This window comes from Pyxicephalus adspersus, chromosome Z, assembly GCF_032062135.1.
Source record: "Pyxicephalus adspersus chromosome Z, UCB_Pads_2.0, whole genome shotgun sequence".
In the NCBI taxonomy this organism is placed as follows: domain Eukaryota; kingdom Metazoa; phylum Chordata; class Amphibia; order Anura; family Pyxicephalidae; genus Pyxicephalus; species Pyxicephalus adspersus.
Window position 1 is genome coordinate 8,792,873 of NC_092871.1, and position 14,497 is coordinate 8,807,369.

At 38.8% G+C, this 14,497-nt stretch overlaps 1 protein-coding gene across 1 annotated transcript; it reads right to left on the reverse strand.

Annotated features, from left to right (window-relative positions):
* Window positions 1-934: 934 nt before the first annotated feature.
* Window positions 935-8,685, reverse strand: LOC140344339 (HLA class II histocompatibility antigen, DRB1 beta chain-like). Its single transcript, XM_072431427.1, has 5 exons — window positions 8,390-8,685; window positions 5,379-5,666; window positions 4,414-4,527; window positions 4,298-4,330; window positions 935-3,933 (listed from the first exon to the last, which is right to left on the reverse strand). Exons 1-5 carry the CDS (start codon window positions 8,619-8,621, stop codon window positions 3,917-3,919), a joined length of 684 nt encoding a protein of 227 aa, XP_072287528.1. The 5' UTR covers window positions 8,622-8,685; the 3' UTR covers window positions 935-3,916.
* Window positions 8,686-14,497: the final 5,812 nt, after the last annotated feature.

Sequence of the window (14,497 nt, forward strand, 5' to 3'; positions counted from 1 at the left end):
TTTAAAGGAGAGTGTTAATTATAACTTATATATAATTTACATATCAAAATACTGTATGACTGTACAATTAAAAACAAAAATTCTAAATTGACATCATACAGCTAGAGGAATTTCTTGTAAATAAAAAATAGGAGCTGCTTTTCTCCTCTGCTATACATTATGTAGGTTTCGCATTGGGGTTACTTTACTAAATTTCACATAGCAAAGCTAATTACCATCTTGTAGTTTTTTATCTTTAATGCAAGTTGATCTACATACCATGGAAATCATTAAAAAAGGTTATATCAGCCATTCCCAACCAGTGTTCTATGAACCCTAGGGTTTCTCCAGAAGTTTCCAGGAGTTCTTTGAGTTTTTGTGGCTGGTTGACTTCCTACAAGGTGGTGCCTGCATAATTCCAGGGCTGAGTTTCATGCACCACTTGGCAGAGCCATTTGCATAAAACCAAAGATCTTTTTGCCTGTCTCTAAAGGTGTCATTCTGACTAGTTATAATTGGGGGTATTCTTCCCACTGGCAACCAATGTTACCGTAGCAGAACTTTTCCTATTGACTATCGCAGGGGTTCCTCGGGGGCAAAAAGGTAGAGAAATGCTTTGTTAGACAGTACAAACTATTTTACATGTTCCCTCCCCAAACAGGAGAATTGTAAGGTCCTCATATATGGGCAGATAGTGTAGCAAGATACTATTAATTTGTGATAATTCTCTATTTGCCAATGGTTGAACTACAACTGATCTATGGAAATTTGACAAACCTCTATAAAATGTGAAGGGATACAACATACTCTGTGGATAGAGGACCTGAAATTATAATGTAGTAGTCTAATGTAGTAGGCGTTACTTTTTAATAAAGAGCTCCTGAGTAAAGGTAATTATAAACATACAATGCCAAAAATTGTAAATTATTTGTGTAAAACAAATGAAAAGAAAATATTTTGCAGTATACATAAGTTTTTATTGCTTCAACAAAAAACATTTCATTAATTATGTTTAAGTGAAATCAAACCATTGTGTGGAAAGGTCATCCCTCTATGCATTAGCAGATATAAACAACATATACACATCTATTGTGCTAGCTGAAACAAAGCAATACGTACATTTTAAAAACACAAAGACAGAATGGAGACAGCTATTCAAATGCTGTTTGCAAATTCATCAGGGATTGTATTCAATACAAAGTACGTGCAACCTGTTGGTGGGTTTTTGCTACTAAATATTGTATCTTGGGAACAGAGAATAATCTTTTGACAGGATTTAAGACAATCCCCTCGGATTCCTGTAAAGCCTCTGGGTTACATTTGATTCTAGAGTGGTTTCAACTCAAGCATTTGGGTTTTACTAAAACTTATGCGAAAATTTGAATGGATGGATGTGTTATAGCACACAGTGGGCAGTAATTCCCCTCGCTGTTGGTTACCAGGGGAGGTTTGTGTCATAAACCACCAGTCAATGGAAATGTTACCTGCTATGTAGCCTAACAACTGGCTCCTGTACTCCAACTGGCTCCAAATTGTACTGAAAAAAAACCTTTACACCATTTCAAACACTTGAAAGTAAATGTGTTGGCTACGATATACACTACAAGATACATAGTGTTACCTCTAATGCCCAGGAAAAATTCTTTACCTGCCCCTCATTGATTTAGTTCCCTTTGTTATTATGGTTTGAGTTGCCCAGAGTTCATAATTTTGCTATGTCTCATTGAAGCTCCTTGTCCAATGAGATTGCCACAATGATCAGTAATGTACTCTCAGTAGAAAATGGAATTCCATTTGCTGTGCCACAACAATCTTGCTCCATATTTTAAGCTCCACTCCACATACGTGGATATTTATAGTGAACACAAGTCCATTTCACCTCCTTTCTGTATAACTTCGTAGACCATTCCCAGGTAACCTACTAAAACTGCATTGTAGATATATTTTAACAGGCATGCTGCAAAATGGAGATTTGTTACAAAGCAAACAAAAAGTATTACCAGGTCTTTTACTATTGTAATATTAAGAACACAATAATGCTGACAGTTTGGTTTAGTTGGGACATGTTTTAATGAATTTCACACAAAACTTTGAACTCACACTTTGTAGCAATTAGCTAAATATGCAAATATCCTTTGCATATACATTTAATATTACCATTTTTCTTTGCTGTTTGGCAAGCTGAATCAGAAACTGGTCTATTCAAGCTGGACTTCAGTAATATCTCCATCATTCATATGATTCATATGGTGGGGTCATGCTCAGTTGATGAGCTTTCAATATTTGTACAGCAAACAAATTAGTAACCTAATGCAGACCTTTTTAGGGGTGTTCTACACAAACAGGGATGAAGCCAGTGAATTACCCCAATACCTGCACATAAAATATCAATTTTGGCTGGATTTGCCATTTATACAAAAGAGGGAATATTACACCAAAATTACACAAGCGACAAACTTGTTTTATTTTCAGATTTCTTTGCACATAAGTATTCTTTGCTAAATTAATTTTCCAAACATTCATTAGATTTGGTTAATTATCCTTTGGAAATTCAAGAACAGCCTAAACATAAATAGCCTTGAATAGTATTTTCAACTAGTTGTACCACAGTGTAACATAATATACAAAAAGTAATAGTTACTTTTATATTTTACAGTTATATATAAATAAAGTGTAAATTTTAAGGAGACCAAAAAAGCGTGGAAGAAGGAATCTAAAAACCTTAGTATACTTAATAGTATAAAAAACTTTGGATTTGTTTAAACAGGTCAACCTGATCCAATCAGTACAGTGCCAGGTGACAGTACTATCCTTGGGGGCGTTGCAAAACATTTTAAAAATTGGGCTGTATTTTCACACACCTCTACCCACAACATCTAAGGGCTGGTAGGATGAAACATTTTACATTGTTGTTCTTGGGTTTGGATACACTTTCATTTTTCTTTTAGGTGGGAGAAGCATTCCCTCTTGCTGAATGAATGACCAGAAAGATGACTGGGTAAAAAAAATCTGGCTTCATCTGGGAGATGACACATTTTGTACCTGCAAACCTACCAACTGGCAAGCTCTTCATATGTGTTTATCTACATACACTTTTAGACATAATAAAACAATCCTGCAAGCTAAAAAAATATTCATAATAAAGTTCCCTAAAATTCAGAAGATATTCATCCCTCCAGTGTCCTTTGTCTGCTACCTTTCCTCCTTTTCAGCACTGCTATCTCCATCGATGTCTTCTGCATTTGACACTTCTGGCAGTGTGGAATGTTGTTGAATAGTGTCCCCTGCCAAATGTTGTGGTTCTGTCTTTCAATCCCTACATTATGACTGAGTCCTGTAATGATGAAACCACAATGCATGGAAGGGGACATATATTTTGGGAAGACTATGACGAAGGCTGTAGTACTGAAATGGAGGGGAGGTAGGAGACACAGGAGGCCAGAGAGGTGATGAGTATTTTAAGCATCTGAGCATTGTGCTGACTACAGACCTATGAAGTAGATATTCCGAGTCATTGCCAATAACATTACTGGTATTAGTAGAAGTTGCATGTAGCCAGGTCTTGCTAAATCTACACTAATCTATAATACAGAACAATTATCAGCACTGAAAACCCAGAGAAGCATAATACTTATTCAGAGTACAACAGCATAATAAGAGCTATGTAGTCCACAAGTTAAGTAGAAATTAGTTATCTGATTCTTATAAAAAAAACCTAGACTATCTGGTAACATTTGATTTTAAAATCAGGCTGTAAAATCCCTCATGAAAATCTATAATTATTTAAATTGTTACTCCTTATTTTTTATTTGTAGATTGGTTACATGCTTGGCTTCATATAACATGGTAGACCGGACTCTAAGCAGGATGGCATCAGAATTTGCAGAGTAGAAGTTAAAATCAGCAGAGCTGTAATTTCAGTTAGGTCTTCTCTCAGTTAAGAGTGTAAAAAACCTGAAAAAGCAAAGGTAGAAAACATTACAAATAATAGTAAACAATTATAGAACAATTTCAGCAACATTTCAGCAAACACCAAGATGTGCAATTTTTATACTGTATGAATATAAAATGCTCACGAGGCTGGGGCAACCTTCATGTTACTTCCTCTTTGTATATATTGTAATAACTTTGCATTCACTTAAGTGCTAACATGGTCATAATATTGGTGCTTACAAAACAGTGTTAAGATAGCCATGATGTTTTTGTGTTCGGTGCATGATAAAGCATTTTATATGTTTGTGATGTCCATTTAGCTGTATAGATCAATGCACACAATGTCATCATTAGAAAAAGAAATAAAGACCTAAACAAAACTTACGTTCCGCCTGTGATCCACGGAATAACATTTGGGCTATAAAAGAAAGAAGAGATTAAAAAAATATTATGACAAATTATGTTTTTGATTAAGTAAACCAAGTGTTTGTGTTTTTTTACCTTTGCGACCCCTTAAGCAAACAACCACGCCAGCAATGATAAATACAAGTCCTAGTAGAAGCCCAACAATTCCAGTTGCCACCTTGCTTGTTGCTGAATCCGATCTGTGGGGTTCTGTGAATAAATAAGAGGCTGTAATTAATAATGAGGAGTAATATTATGAGTTTCATTTCAACTATTTTAACTAAATAATCCAGATGTTTTTGTTTTATTCTTCCATGTTTTCTTCCTCTTGTCTTAATTTTAGTGGATCTGCAGGAAAAACTTTTTTAGTTTTAGTTTTTTTAGTCTAGAGAATTTAGTTTTTTTCTACCTGCACAGCTTAAGGTAATATGAAGCAAGTGGTTTATCTGTAAAGGGACCCACTTAAGAACTGGGGAATAAAGATAACATATTTAAAAACGGGGAGATGGGTGTTGAACATAATTTTTTTGAAGACTAATATTTTTATCTTGGACTTTTCCTCTATATATGATTCATGATTTTTTTGTTTTTCCAGTGGATGGAGAAATTGTATACGTTCTCTGCAGCACATAGCTTGTCTTTTTGGGGCTGATTTACTAAAAAAAAAAGTTTAGACTGTCTGCGTTTATCCACTTAGTGAATGAGTGGAAGAGCTGTTGACTTCAACCATCCAATAATTTTCAAGCAAAAATCATTTTTTTTTACATTTCCTTACATGCGATTTATTCTTTATACATTTAATTTTTAACACATTCACTCCACTAAGAGTGATAATTCACTAAGTGCTAATTAAGCAGTCTAAACTCATTTAGTAAATCAACCCCATTACTTGCTACACAATGAATTAAGGAACTTAGCCCAAGCTTGAAAATTTTATGGACGTGTATTCCATATCTTTCCAATAATGTGGACTTAAGAAGCCACTTATATTTTATGGGTACTAAAAATTAGATCAACATGCTTGTTCCCATTGCCTACAAGAATATGATTGAAAAACTTACTCCAGTCTATTCTGATTGGTGCCTCCAGGCTCTTGTGTTGGACTTCACAAGTGAAGAGGTCTCCCTTCTGTATTTCTGTTTCCAACATAACCATGATCTGGAAAGTCCAATCTCCATTCTGGTAGGGCTCTGTAGACTCAACCTGACTAATCTCTTCTTGACCATTCCGGAACCATTTTACCTCTATCTCAGAAGGGTAGAAACCATACGCGCTACACATCAACATGTGATGGTTTGTTGGGGGGTCTTCATACTCCGGCATTAGATAAATCTGGACAGTTGGTTGAACTGCAAAATGAAGAGTAGATAAAATATAAAATGTATTCATATGCACAGTTATTTTTTTTAAAGTTTTGATAGAGAGGGAACCGATTAATTTTTATAAGGTCTGGGGCTCTGATAAAGGGATTTTACCCCATTTCCTGTTCCTAGGACAACTTTTTCACCAGTGTAGTTAAGGGAATTTCAAAAGCAACAAAGACAAAAGTAAACATTTTATATTTGATCAGTTTTACTGTTTATAACTGCTTGGAAAAAAAAAGTTTTGAAGTCTGTTTACTTGCCTTTATGTGACAGATAGTCATGGATGCTACATGCAGAGTCAAGGGGTCGTTTACCAACATTGGTGTCTCCATTTGAGTTGGTGCTGCTTGCATATGACTAAAAATTCTTGTGCAAGCATTTTTATGAGTGTGCAAGTGTTTTTTCAAGTGGTTTTAATTCACAAAAATTTATCAATTTACTGCTTGAAAATTCCTGGCTGTGAAGTCTGTTACCTCTTCTAAGGGCCTAATGTTTTACAGTAGGTGCTCAGGGCTGGTAAACACTGGGGTAAATACTGCTAGTCTGAACATACACTAAGGGCCTCATTTATTAAAGCTCTCCAAGGCTGGAGCGGATACACTTTCATCAGTAAAGCTGGGTGATCCAGCAAACCTGGAATGAATCTAGTTCAAGATTGAAAACATTTGCTACCAAATAGCAAATCACTTTGAAGAAATTCATTCCGGGTTTGCTCACCCAGCTTTAATAAATCAGGCTCTGTAAGTAAGCGAAACAAAAAATATCTAAATCAAAATCCAAATCAAATTAATACATCTGCTAGGACAACCTACCCACTATGGCTCAATCCAGTTTCCATTACTGTATGGGTACAGTTATTTGTACATTAATACATAAATAAAGGTAGACTGAACATTACTGTGTTGGAAGCCTTGAAGACTTTTTCCCACATTGAACAAAACACTGTAAGGAACTTACCCGTCCTGCGAGCCCGCGCTGTCCCTGGGGATCCCAGCCACAGAGGTAGACGCCGCTCTAGCAGGCAGCATGGCCGAGGCTGCTGCTCTGCTCGCAGCTTGTCTGTCTCTGCAGGCGGAGGGATCCGTCCTAGCCAAATTACTGTTCAGCCAGGCAGCAGCCCTTGCATCCCTTTAGATTATGTGGTTAATGATATTCCTGCTCCCAGCAGTCCTTTGCAAGTGCAAAGTAGTGCACGTCCTAGGGGTGCTGTGGGAAGAGGTGCGCGTGTTACTATGCGTCCCTCTTGTACCCCCCGAGGGTGTGCCACTCGGCTGCCTCACCCCGGGGCAGGACATAGTTAGTTTGAATTCCCTGCGGCCAATCAGCCGCAGGGGATTTACCCAGTCTCCTATCAGACGGTGCCAGGTGGCGCACGATATAGCCTCTGTTACCACAGTGTGCTTGGGTGTGTCTTTGTGTATGTTAAACTTTATCTGCTTGTCATCTCCTCAGTGACCTGGTCTGAAACCAACTCTGATTGAACTCTGCCAGCCCTGACCTCGGATTGTTATTGACCTGCATTTGCCTTATCCTTCTGTATCTTGCTTGATTGGACTTAACCCTTGCTGTGCTGTACCATTTTGAATAAACCTGATTCAAGCATATCTGGAGTTGGTTGTAGTTTGTGTGCCCAGGCGCATTACAAACACATTACTGTTAAAAGTTCTCAATCCACTTGATTCCAATACATACATCCTAATTCAGTGATTTACTTTTAGTTTATTAGTGAAATTTACTAAACTCAACCTTATTTTGTTTGTAACGGTGCAAGCAATATTGAGATCTTGAATTATTAAAAAACAAATCTTAACTAATATATTTGGATATTGACTCATCTACACTGTTCTGACATTTTCATGTGTTATATAGGAGTATCTGCTGGGTCTGATTTAGTAAAGTATAAGTTGAAGTGAACCTCTGCTAACTTTGTGGCACAATGCATTAACCTCCTTAGCGGTAACCCCGAGTGTGACTCGTGGTAGAAAAAAGTTGCCGAAATCGGTAACCCTGAGTCACACTCGGGGTAGGTAAACCTATGGGAAGGTTAGTAAATACAGCCTTACCTGATCCGCCGGCCTGTCTTCTTTCTTATTCCACAGTACATTGTTTTCAAACAATATTTATTTTATAGTATAATATATTAGTATGAGTAAAAAATTTTTTAAAAATATATATATATATATATATTTTTTTTTTTTTAATTTTATTTATTATTTTTACATGATTTTGTGTCTCAAACTTTATTATACTCATATTATTATATTATACTGCAAAATAAATTTTCATTAAAAACAATGTACCGCTTTTAGACATATAAAAGCAGAAAGAAATGAACTGCTAGGGAGGTTAAGGCAGCCTATTATTTTGCGAGGGTTCATTCACCTTACTGCAAAGAAAATAATGCAGCACTGACAACCGGATATTGTGATCTATAGGACAGACTCACCTCTCAGCGGAGATCAGGGGAGATGTTGTGTTGGATGTGTGGGAGATAATCCCAGTATATTATAGTATAATACAAACAATACAGTATGCAATATATAATCACCCATCCGATATAATATACCTATCATTTACACCGTATGGAACACAGGTGATAGTCATCCTTCCCAGTATAATATAATTATATAATATATATAGAGAGTATAATATATAATATTCATCCATAGCAGTGTAATAACAATATAACATTCATGTATAGTACTCACCTCTCCGGTCAGCAGTGACACTGTGTAGTATACCATAGTTGTGTATACAGAATGTCTGCACAGCGGCCTTTCGTTGTTCTATTATATCCTTATCCTTGTTCCAGTACTCGGCACTGGGTCTCCCCAACTCGGTCTTGGGTATAAAATATCCGACATCGCTGTCAAAGTAGACAAACTCCTCCTGATTGTAGAAATCTCTCTCGAGAAGCCTCACCTTCTGAGTGCCGTTCATGTAGTGACATTCTGCCTTTATTTCTAGAACATAATCCGCGGTTTCTGTGAATGAAGATCAATGAGATTAGAACAGGACCGTCTCAGATATCGCTCTGTGTATCTCTGCCCCCCCCCCTCCCCCCGCAAACGGGGCCGCTCCCAGCAGTATTTCCGGGTCTTCCTGCTCCTGGGGACACAATTGTCGGTGTATAGATATAGATATAGATATAGATCCTCCAAGGGTCATGAATTAGTGAGGAGCCTTCCATGGTCGGGGCCCCAACCTGTGACAGCTCATACTGATTCCCATCCATACCCCACTGTCCCTCCATCAGACCCTGGTCCCTGTGTCCTCCTTTCCTCCCCAGTTATCTCTCTATAATAATGGATTATTTAACTAATATAAACTATTATTTAATAAACAATAATAAACTATCATTTACCTATTTAAAAAAAATCACAAAACCTTCATCCAGCCTCTAAAGTATTTAATTTTGGTTTTTTGAAAAGTGAATATAACATTTGTTGTGGAGTAAGGCTCTTGTTCATTTATCCAAGCAATACCTGAAGATTAGTGTTGGGTGAATTTGCCTCTGTTCACTTCGCTGACACTTTATAAAACTGACCCAGTGTCCAGGTTGATTAATTATTCGAACTCCCATATAACTAATCCTATTCATGTCAATGACAGAAGAAAATTGGGACAACATAAGGGCACACAGGGTAGAGATCAATGTTGCCCACTGCCACAATTTCATGTGGTTTATTGGGAACAATCATAGCAGCCGGGGCTGACAAGAGGCTGGCAAGGTACCAGCTGCTGGGGGCACGGCCTTCCCACTGCTTGGGTGAAGGAGTAGGGCAGGGGTGTCAAACTCAAATCACATAAGAAGACAAAACCTAAAACACAGGCTAAGTGGCGGGCTTAACGTTTTATCAAGATCCATAGTGTTGGAAGTATAGATCCTTCCTCACCCTGAGACACCATATTACACGCCATCCTCATGTATTAATCTGAAAATAAGAACACGTTTGTCTTTGTGAAGCATGAGCATATATTCACTTTCCCATCTTTCATATATTGTCTCCCTTCCGCATTAACTTTTCTCTTGTTGGACATTTTGGGAGTGATTACTTTTTTGTTGTTAGCAGCTTTTTCTGGGGTCGGTGTACCTGACCTATCCTGGTCTATGTAAGAGGAACCAGTGCAAAGGTGGAGGTCGGTGTCTCTGCAGACATTGCTATCATCCCACTGAGATTCCATACCTGGAGCAGCATACTACTGGTAGCAGGATCAGGACTCTGCACAGCCGTGCTAAATGCTGGGTCTCGGCAGGAGTGTGAAGAAACAACGGGGGTCCTTCCTGCAGCCCGGTTGGGCACTTGTATGGGCCGCCTTGTTTCTACCTAGCTTTCTGGGACGGGGTCCTCCGACCTGCAAATGTCAGGCGCTTGGATGCAGCACAGTCACCGTGGGCCACATACAACAGCCAGACGGGCCGGATAAGGGCCTTGTGTGTGACATCTGTGGCCTAAGGAGTCAGTTTATAAAGAAGTATGGCCTTTCTGCAGTCCTACTACTGCTTTAAAAACAAAAAAATGTATATTTATAGAAAAAGTACAACAGGCTCTTTACAAATGCTCTGCTTGGTATTAGGGATAGGGATGAGATTCAATGTGAGTTTGGTTTTGCAGTTTGCCATCTGGGTAAAAAATATTTTGAGGCAATTTTTTCTTTCTTTACAGAGCTAAAATACATGTGATGGATTTTAATAATGGTGCGTTTAGGAGAAGCCACAGGAAAACAGGAATAAATATAGCACCAACATTTTATGCAGCGCTGTACATTAAATAGGGGTTACAAATGACAGACACATACAGACAGTGATATAGGAGGAGAGGACCCTGCCCTGAAGACCTTACAATCTAGGTGGTGGGGCAAGTATCACACAATAGGATGGGAGATATGTAGTGGTGGGAAGTAGTGGGGGATTTAAAAGACAGAAGAAGATGGGTAGGCAAGTTTGAACATATGGGTTTTGAGAGCAGAAAGTAGGGGCAAGCCGAATAGGAGGAAGACCATTCCAGAGAGTTGGGGCAGCTCTAGAGAAGTCTTGTAGCCATGTGTGTGGTGAGGTTATGAGTGAGGAAGTCATTAGTAAGTCATTGGAGGAGCAGAGAGAGCGGCTACGGGGGTATTTTTCAGGTCAGAAATGTAAGTGGGACAAGGACTGTGGAGGGATTTGAAGGCAAAGCACAGGAGCTTGAATTGGATTCTCAGGTGAAATGGAAGCCAATGGAGAGAACTACAAAGAGATCCAGCAGAAGAGGAGCGGAGGGAAGGATGGATGAGTCTGGCTGCAGCATTCATAATAGATTGTAGAGGAGAGAGTCGGATTAGTGGAATACCAGAGAGGAGGAGGTTACAGTAGTCCAGACGAGAAATGATAAAAGTGTGTACAAGGAATTTGGTGGTTTAAGGGGGGGATTTTAGAGATGTTGTGCAGATGAAAGTGACAGAACCTGGAAATGTTCTGAATATGGAATACCATTAAAAGAAACGTGTAAGGAGAGGTCAGACAGATTGGAAGCAAACTAAGAGAGATCTGTGTCACTGACACCATTGGAGCGCATGATTTGTGCGCATCATAGTGATCTACAGTGTCAAAAGCAGAGGGGAGGGGCGCTCGTGAGCAGCCAGTCAAGATGGCGGCAATTTAATTTGCCTGCTTACCACCCGGGCAAGTAGCATGTTCCATCCGCCGACATCTTGCACCCTATTTCTCACCCGCACTGCCTCTCATCCTTCAGGCAACCATGGAGGAGTCCTAAGCAGCAGGAAAGTCGCATTCTCAGACTCCAGCACAGCCACACACCATATGGCAGGCAGGCAAGATGGCGGCCCCAGCCTCCTCCATACAGACACCTCTTCCTCACCAGCAGTTTTATTAGAAGAGAATTCCAGGGATGGGCCTGTTCTTTCCATGCCCAGTGAGCAGGTGAGCCATGGATGCAGAGATGCAAAGCTTTTGGACCGATTTGAACTATTGCAGTCTGAGCTTACAAAGGCCAATTATGAAAGCCGCATTGAACAGGAAGGACCTGGTGTTTAGATCGTCATTACCAAATTTTTGCTGACCTGGCACCGCAAATGATCCAGAAAGGAAAGCTTTGAGATCATTCCTCTCTACTCTACAGGATCTTGATAATAAATATAAATGGGGGGTTCCGCTTCAGATTGGTTTTCATTTACATGGGCCAAACATATTCTATGGTAAATACAGAAGAAGCTGAAGCCCTTTTCCAGGGATTACAGCTGCAAGTCAAGGGGCTGATTCCAAAGACTCCCCAAGAGCTCACCTCAATCTGGGAAACCAGCAAGCTTCAGAAAGGCACTCCTGGGTGGAATTTGCAATCTGCAATACATAATACTACCTCTTCCCAAGGCTATGAAGCTGAAGCCTAATGCTACTAGTAGCGCGCCATAGTGTACAAGCTAGGAGGACGACTGATTTCTAATGAATCCTGTTGTGTTGGGTTTGCTAAATAATTTTTGTTTCTTTTACCTTTGCTGAGCACTATTTTGTTTGCACTCTTCCCTCTGCCATGATGAGTAATATGCTCTGTCTGTTAATAATGTCAATGGGGTTTTGACTTTTTCTGTTAAAACAGGCTTTATTGATATGATGGTACTGATTGCATTTTACTTTATATTATTGATTGCAAGATGCTTTATAGTCGGCAATACGCAATAATATGAAGCTGAATCATAATGTCACTAGTAGCGTGCCCCAGTGCACATGCTAGGAGCATGACTGATTTCACATAAATCCTGTTTTGTTGGGTTTGCTAAATTAAATATTTTTTTTTCTTTTACTTTTCTCCTTCTCTGCAGAGCAATATTTTGTTTGCACCTCTCTCTCTCTGCTATGATGAGTAATATGCTCTGTCTGTTATATTAATGTCAGTCTGGTTCTGCTAGAACAGCTCTACTGATATGATGTTACTGATTGCATTTCACTTTAGATTATTGATTGTTGGATGTTTTACAGTAAGACAGCACCTGTCCGGGTGGGCTGAGTGTTTAGGCAATACTTACTAGCTTGCCTTCTACCTGCTTTTGCAGGACGGATCTTTACCTACAGGTTTAGACCCTTTGGATTATTACTTTTTTTTTTATTCTTTTTTTTTTCATTTTTTTTTGTTTTTTCACGATATTGCCCTCTGTTACAATTTGGTCTTTATTGTGGTATATCTCATGGTTTGTGGAAAAGCCTGCATCATATATTAACCTTTTTATCTGTGCAGTTTCTCTCCCCTGGTACTATCAATGATGGCTGAGACTTGGGTAATTGTAACCCATAATGTACAGGGATTTAACTCTCCACAAAAGCAGAAGAAAGCATTTAACTATTATGCTTCCCTGAGGGCAAATATTCCTTGCCTTCAGGAAACTAGGTTTTTACAATCCTCCCGGCCCTCATAATTCTATAGGAAATTTTCCTCAGATTTTCCAAGCTTGTTTTCCAGGGGAAGATGAGAGGGGGTCTAATAGCCTTTATTAAAAATACACCCTTTCAATGTACAAAACAAATAGCGGACCCTACTGGCCGTTATCTAGTATTACAAGGCTTTCTGTTTGACATAAAGCTTACAATTGTGAACTACTACACCCCTAATGTTCACCAAATCCATGTTTTAAGTATCTTTTTAATGTGATAGGTACACACTCTAAAGGTACTCTTTTATTGATGGATAATACTAATCTGGTTCTTGATTTGGCAAATTAGATAAGTCACATGTTTCAGCCCAGGGACATTTTAGTTCGATCCTTCTGAATTCCCAAAAGTTCAAAGATTTTTTATCAGATCAACAACTATTTGATGTATGAAGAGAACACCACCCTACAACGAAGGATTATTGTACCCCCTCTCACAATAACTTTACTAGAATTGATCATATATTTGTGCCACAAAGGCTGCTACCCTGGGTATCTACTTCCAAAATTTTGGCGACCCCTTGGTCGGACCATTCTCCGGTTTTGGTATCCTATAAATCTTTGATTCCTAGATCTTCCAAATTTTATTGGAGACTAAATGATGCTATGCTGTCCTATCCTGAGACGGTGCAGTTGTTAGAGAACCATATTACCCAATATTTTGCAATTAACGCAGACTCAGCTACTATCAGAGGATACCTTATTCAGATAGCGTCCCATAAACCAGGCTCTGTTGACAAATTTGCTTACTACTAAATCTCACTCTGTTTTCACAAAGTTGAAGCAGACTAATGGTTCTATTACAGCTAATCCCTCTATAAGACTAAAAAGGTTCAGGAAAAATACTAGCGAATTTATATAGTTCTCCATGTGCTTTTCTTAATTCCCGGGCCGGGGAGTTATTTAAGGATTTGCATCTTCCCATGCTTAATAGTGAGGTAAGTGAGCAGCTGGTTGCAGATATTACTACAGCAGAGATTCTTACAGCTATTAAATCATTGAAAACAAATAAAACCCCAGAGCCGGAAGTTTTTTTGTCACTTTATTATAGGAAGTTTAGTGACCAATTGACATCTCACCAAGCCAATTTTTTCCGTCATTTGAAAAGTGACCCCCTTTAACCTTACTCACTATTAACTCATGTTTCAATGATATCTAAGCCAGGAAGGATATTTTAGATCCTCATAACTACAGACCAATTTCGCTACTCAACGTACCGTGTTTCCCCGATTTTAAAACATCCCCATTAAGTAAGCCACCCCCCGATTTTTGAAAAAAAAATTAAATTGAGACACTCACCCGTTTTTAAGACATCTGATCCTGCGTGTGTGTCCTTTATGCTGGCTGCAGCGTGTGAGTCCTTGATGCTGGCTGCAGCCTGTGTCTCCTCCAGAGAG

Coding starts and splice junctions, on each gene's coding strand:
- LOC140344339 (XM_072431427.1), bottom strand. CDS start 8,621: ATGAACGGCACTCAGAAGGTGAGGCTTCTCGAGAGAGATTTCTACAAT. Junction 5,667..8,389: donor TGTCACTGCTGACCGGAGAG/GTGAGTACTATA, acceptor TTCATTTTGCAG/TTCAACCAACTGTCCAGATT. Junction 4,331..4,413: donor TTGCTTAAGGGGTCGCAAAG/GTAAAAAAACAC, acceptor TTTCTTTTATAG/CCCAAATGTTATTCCGTGGA.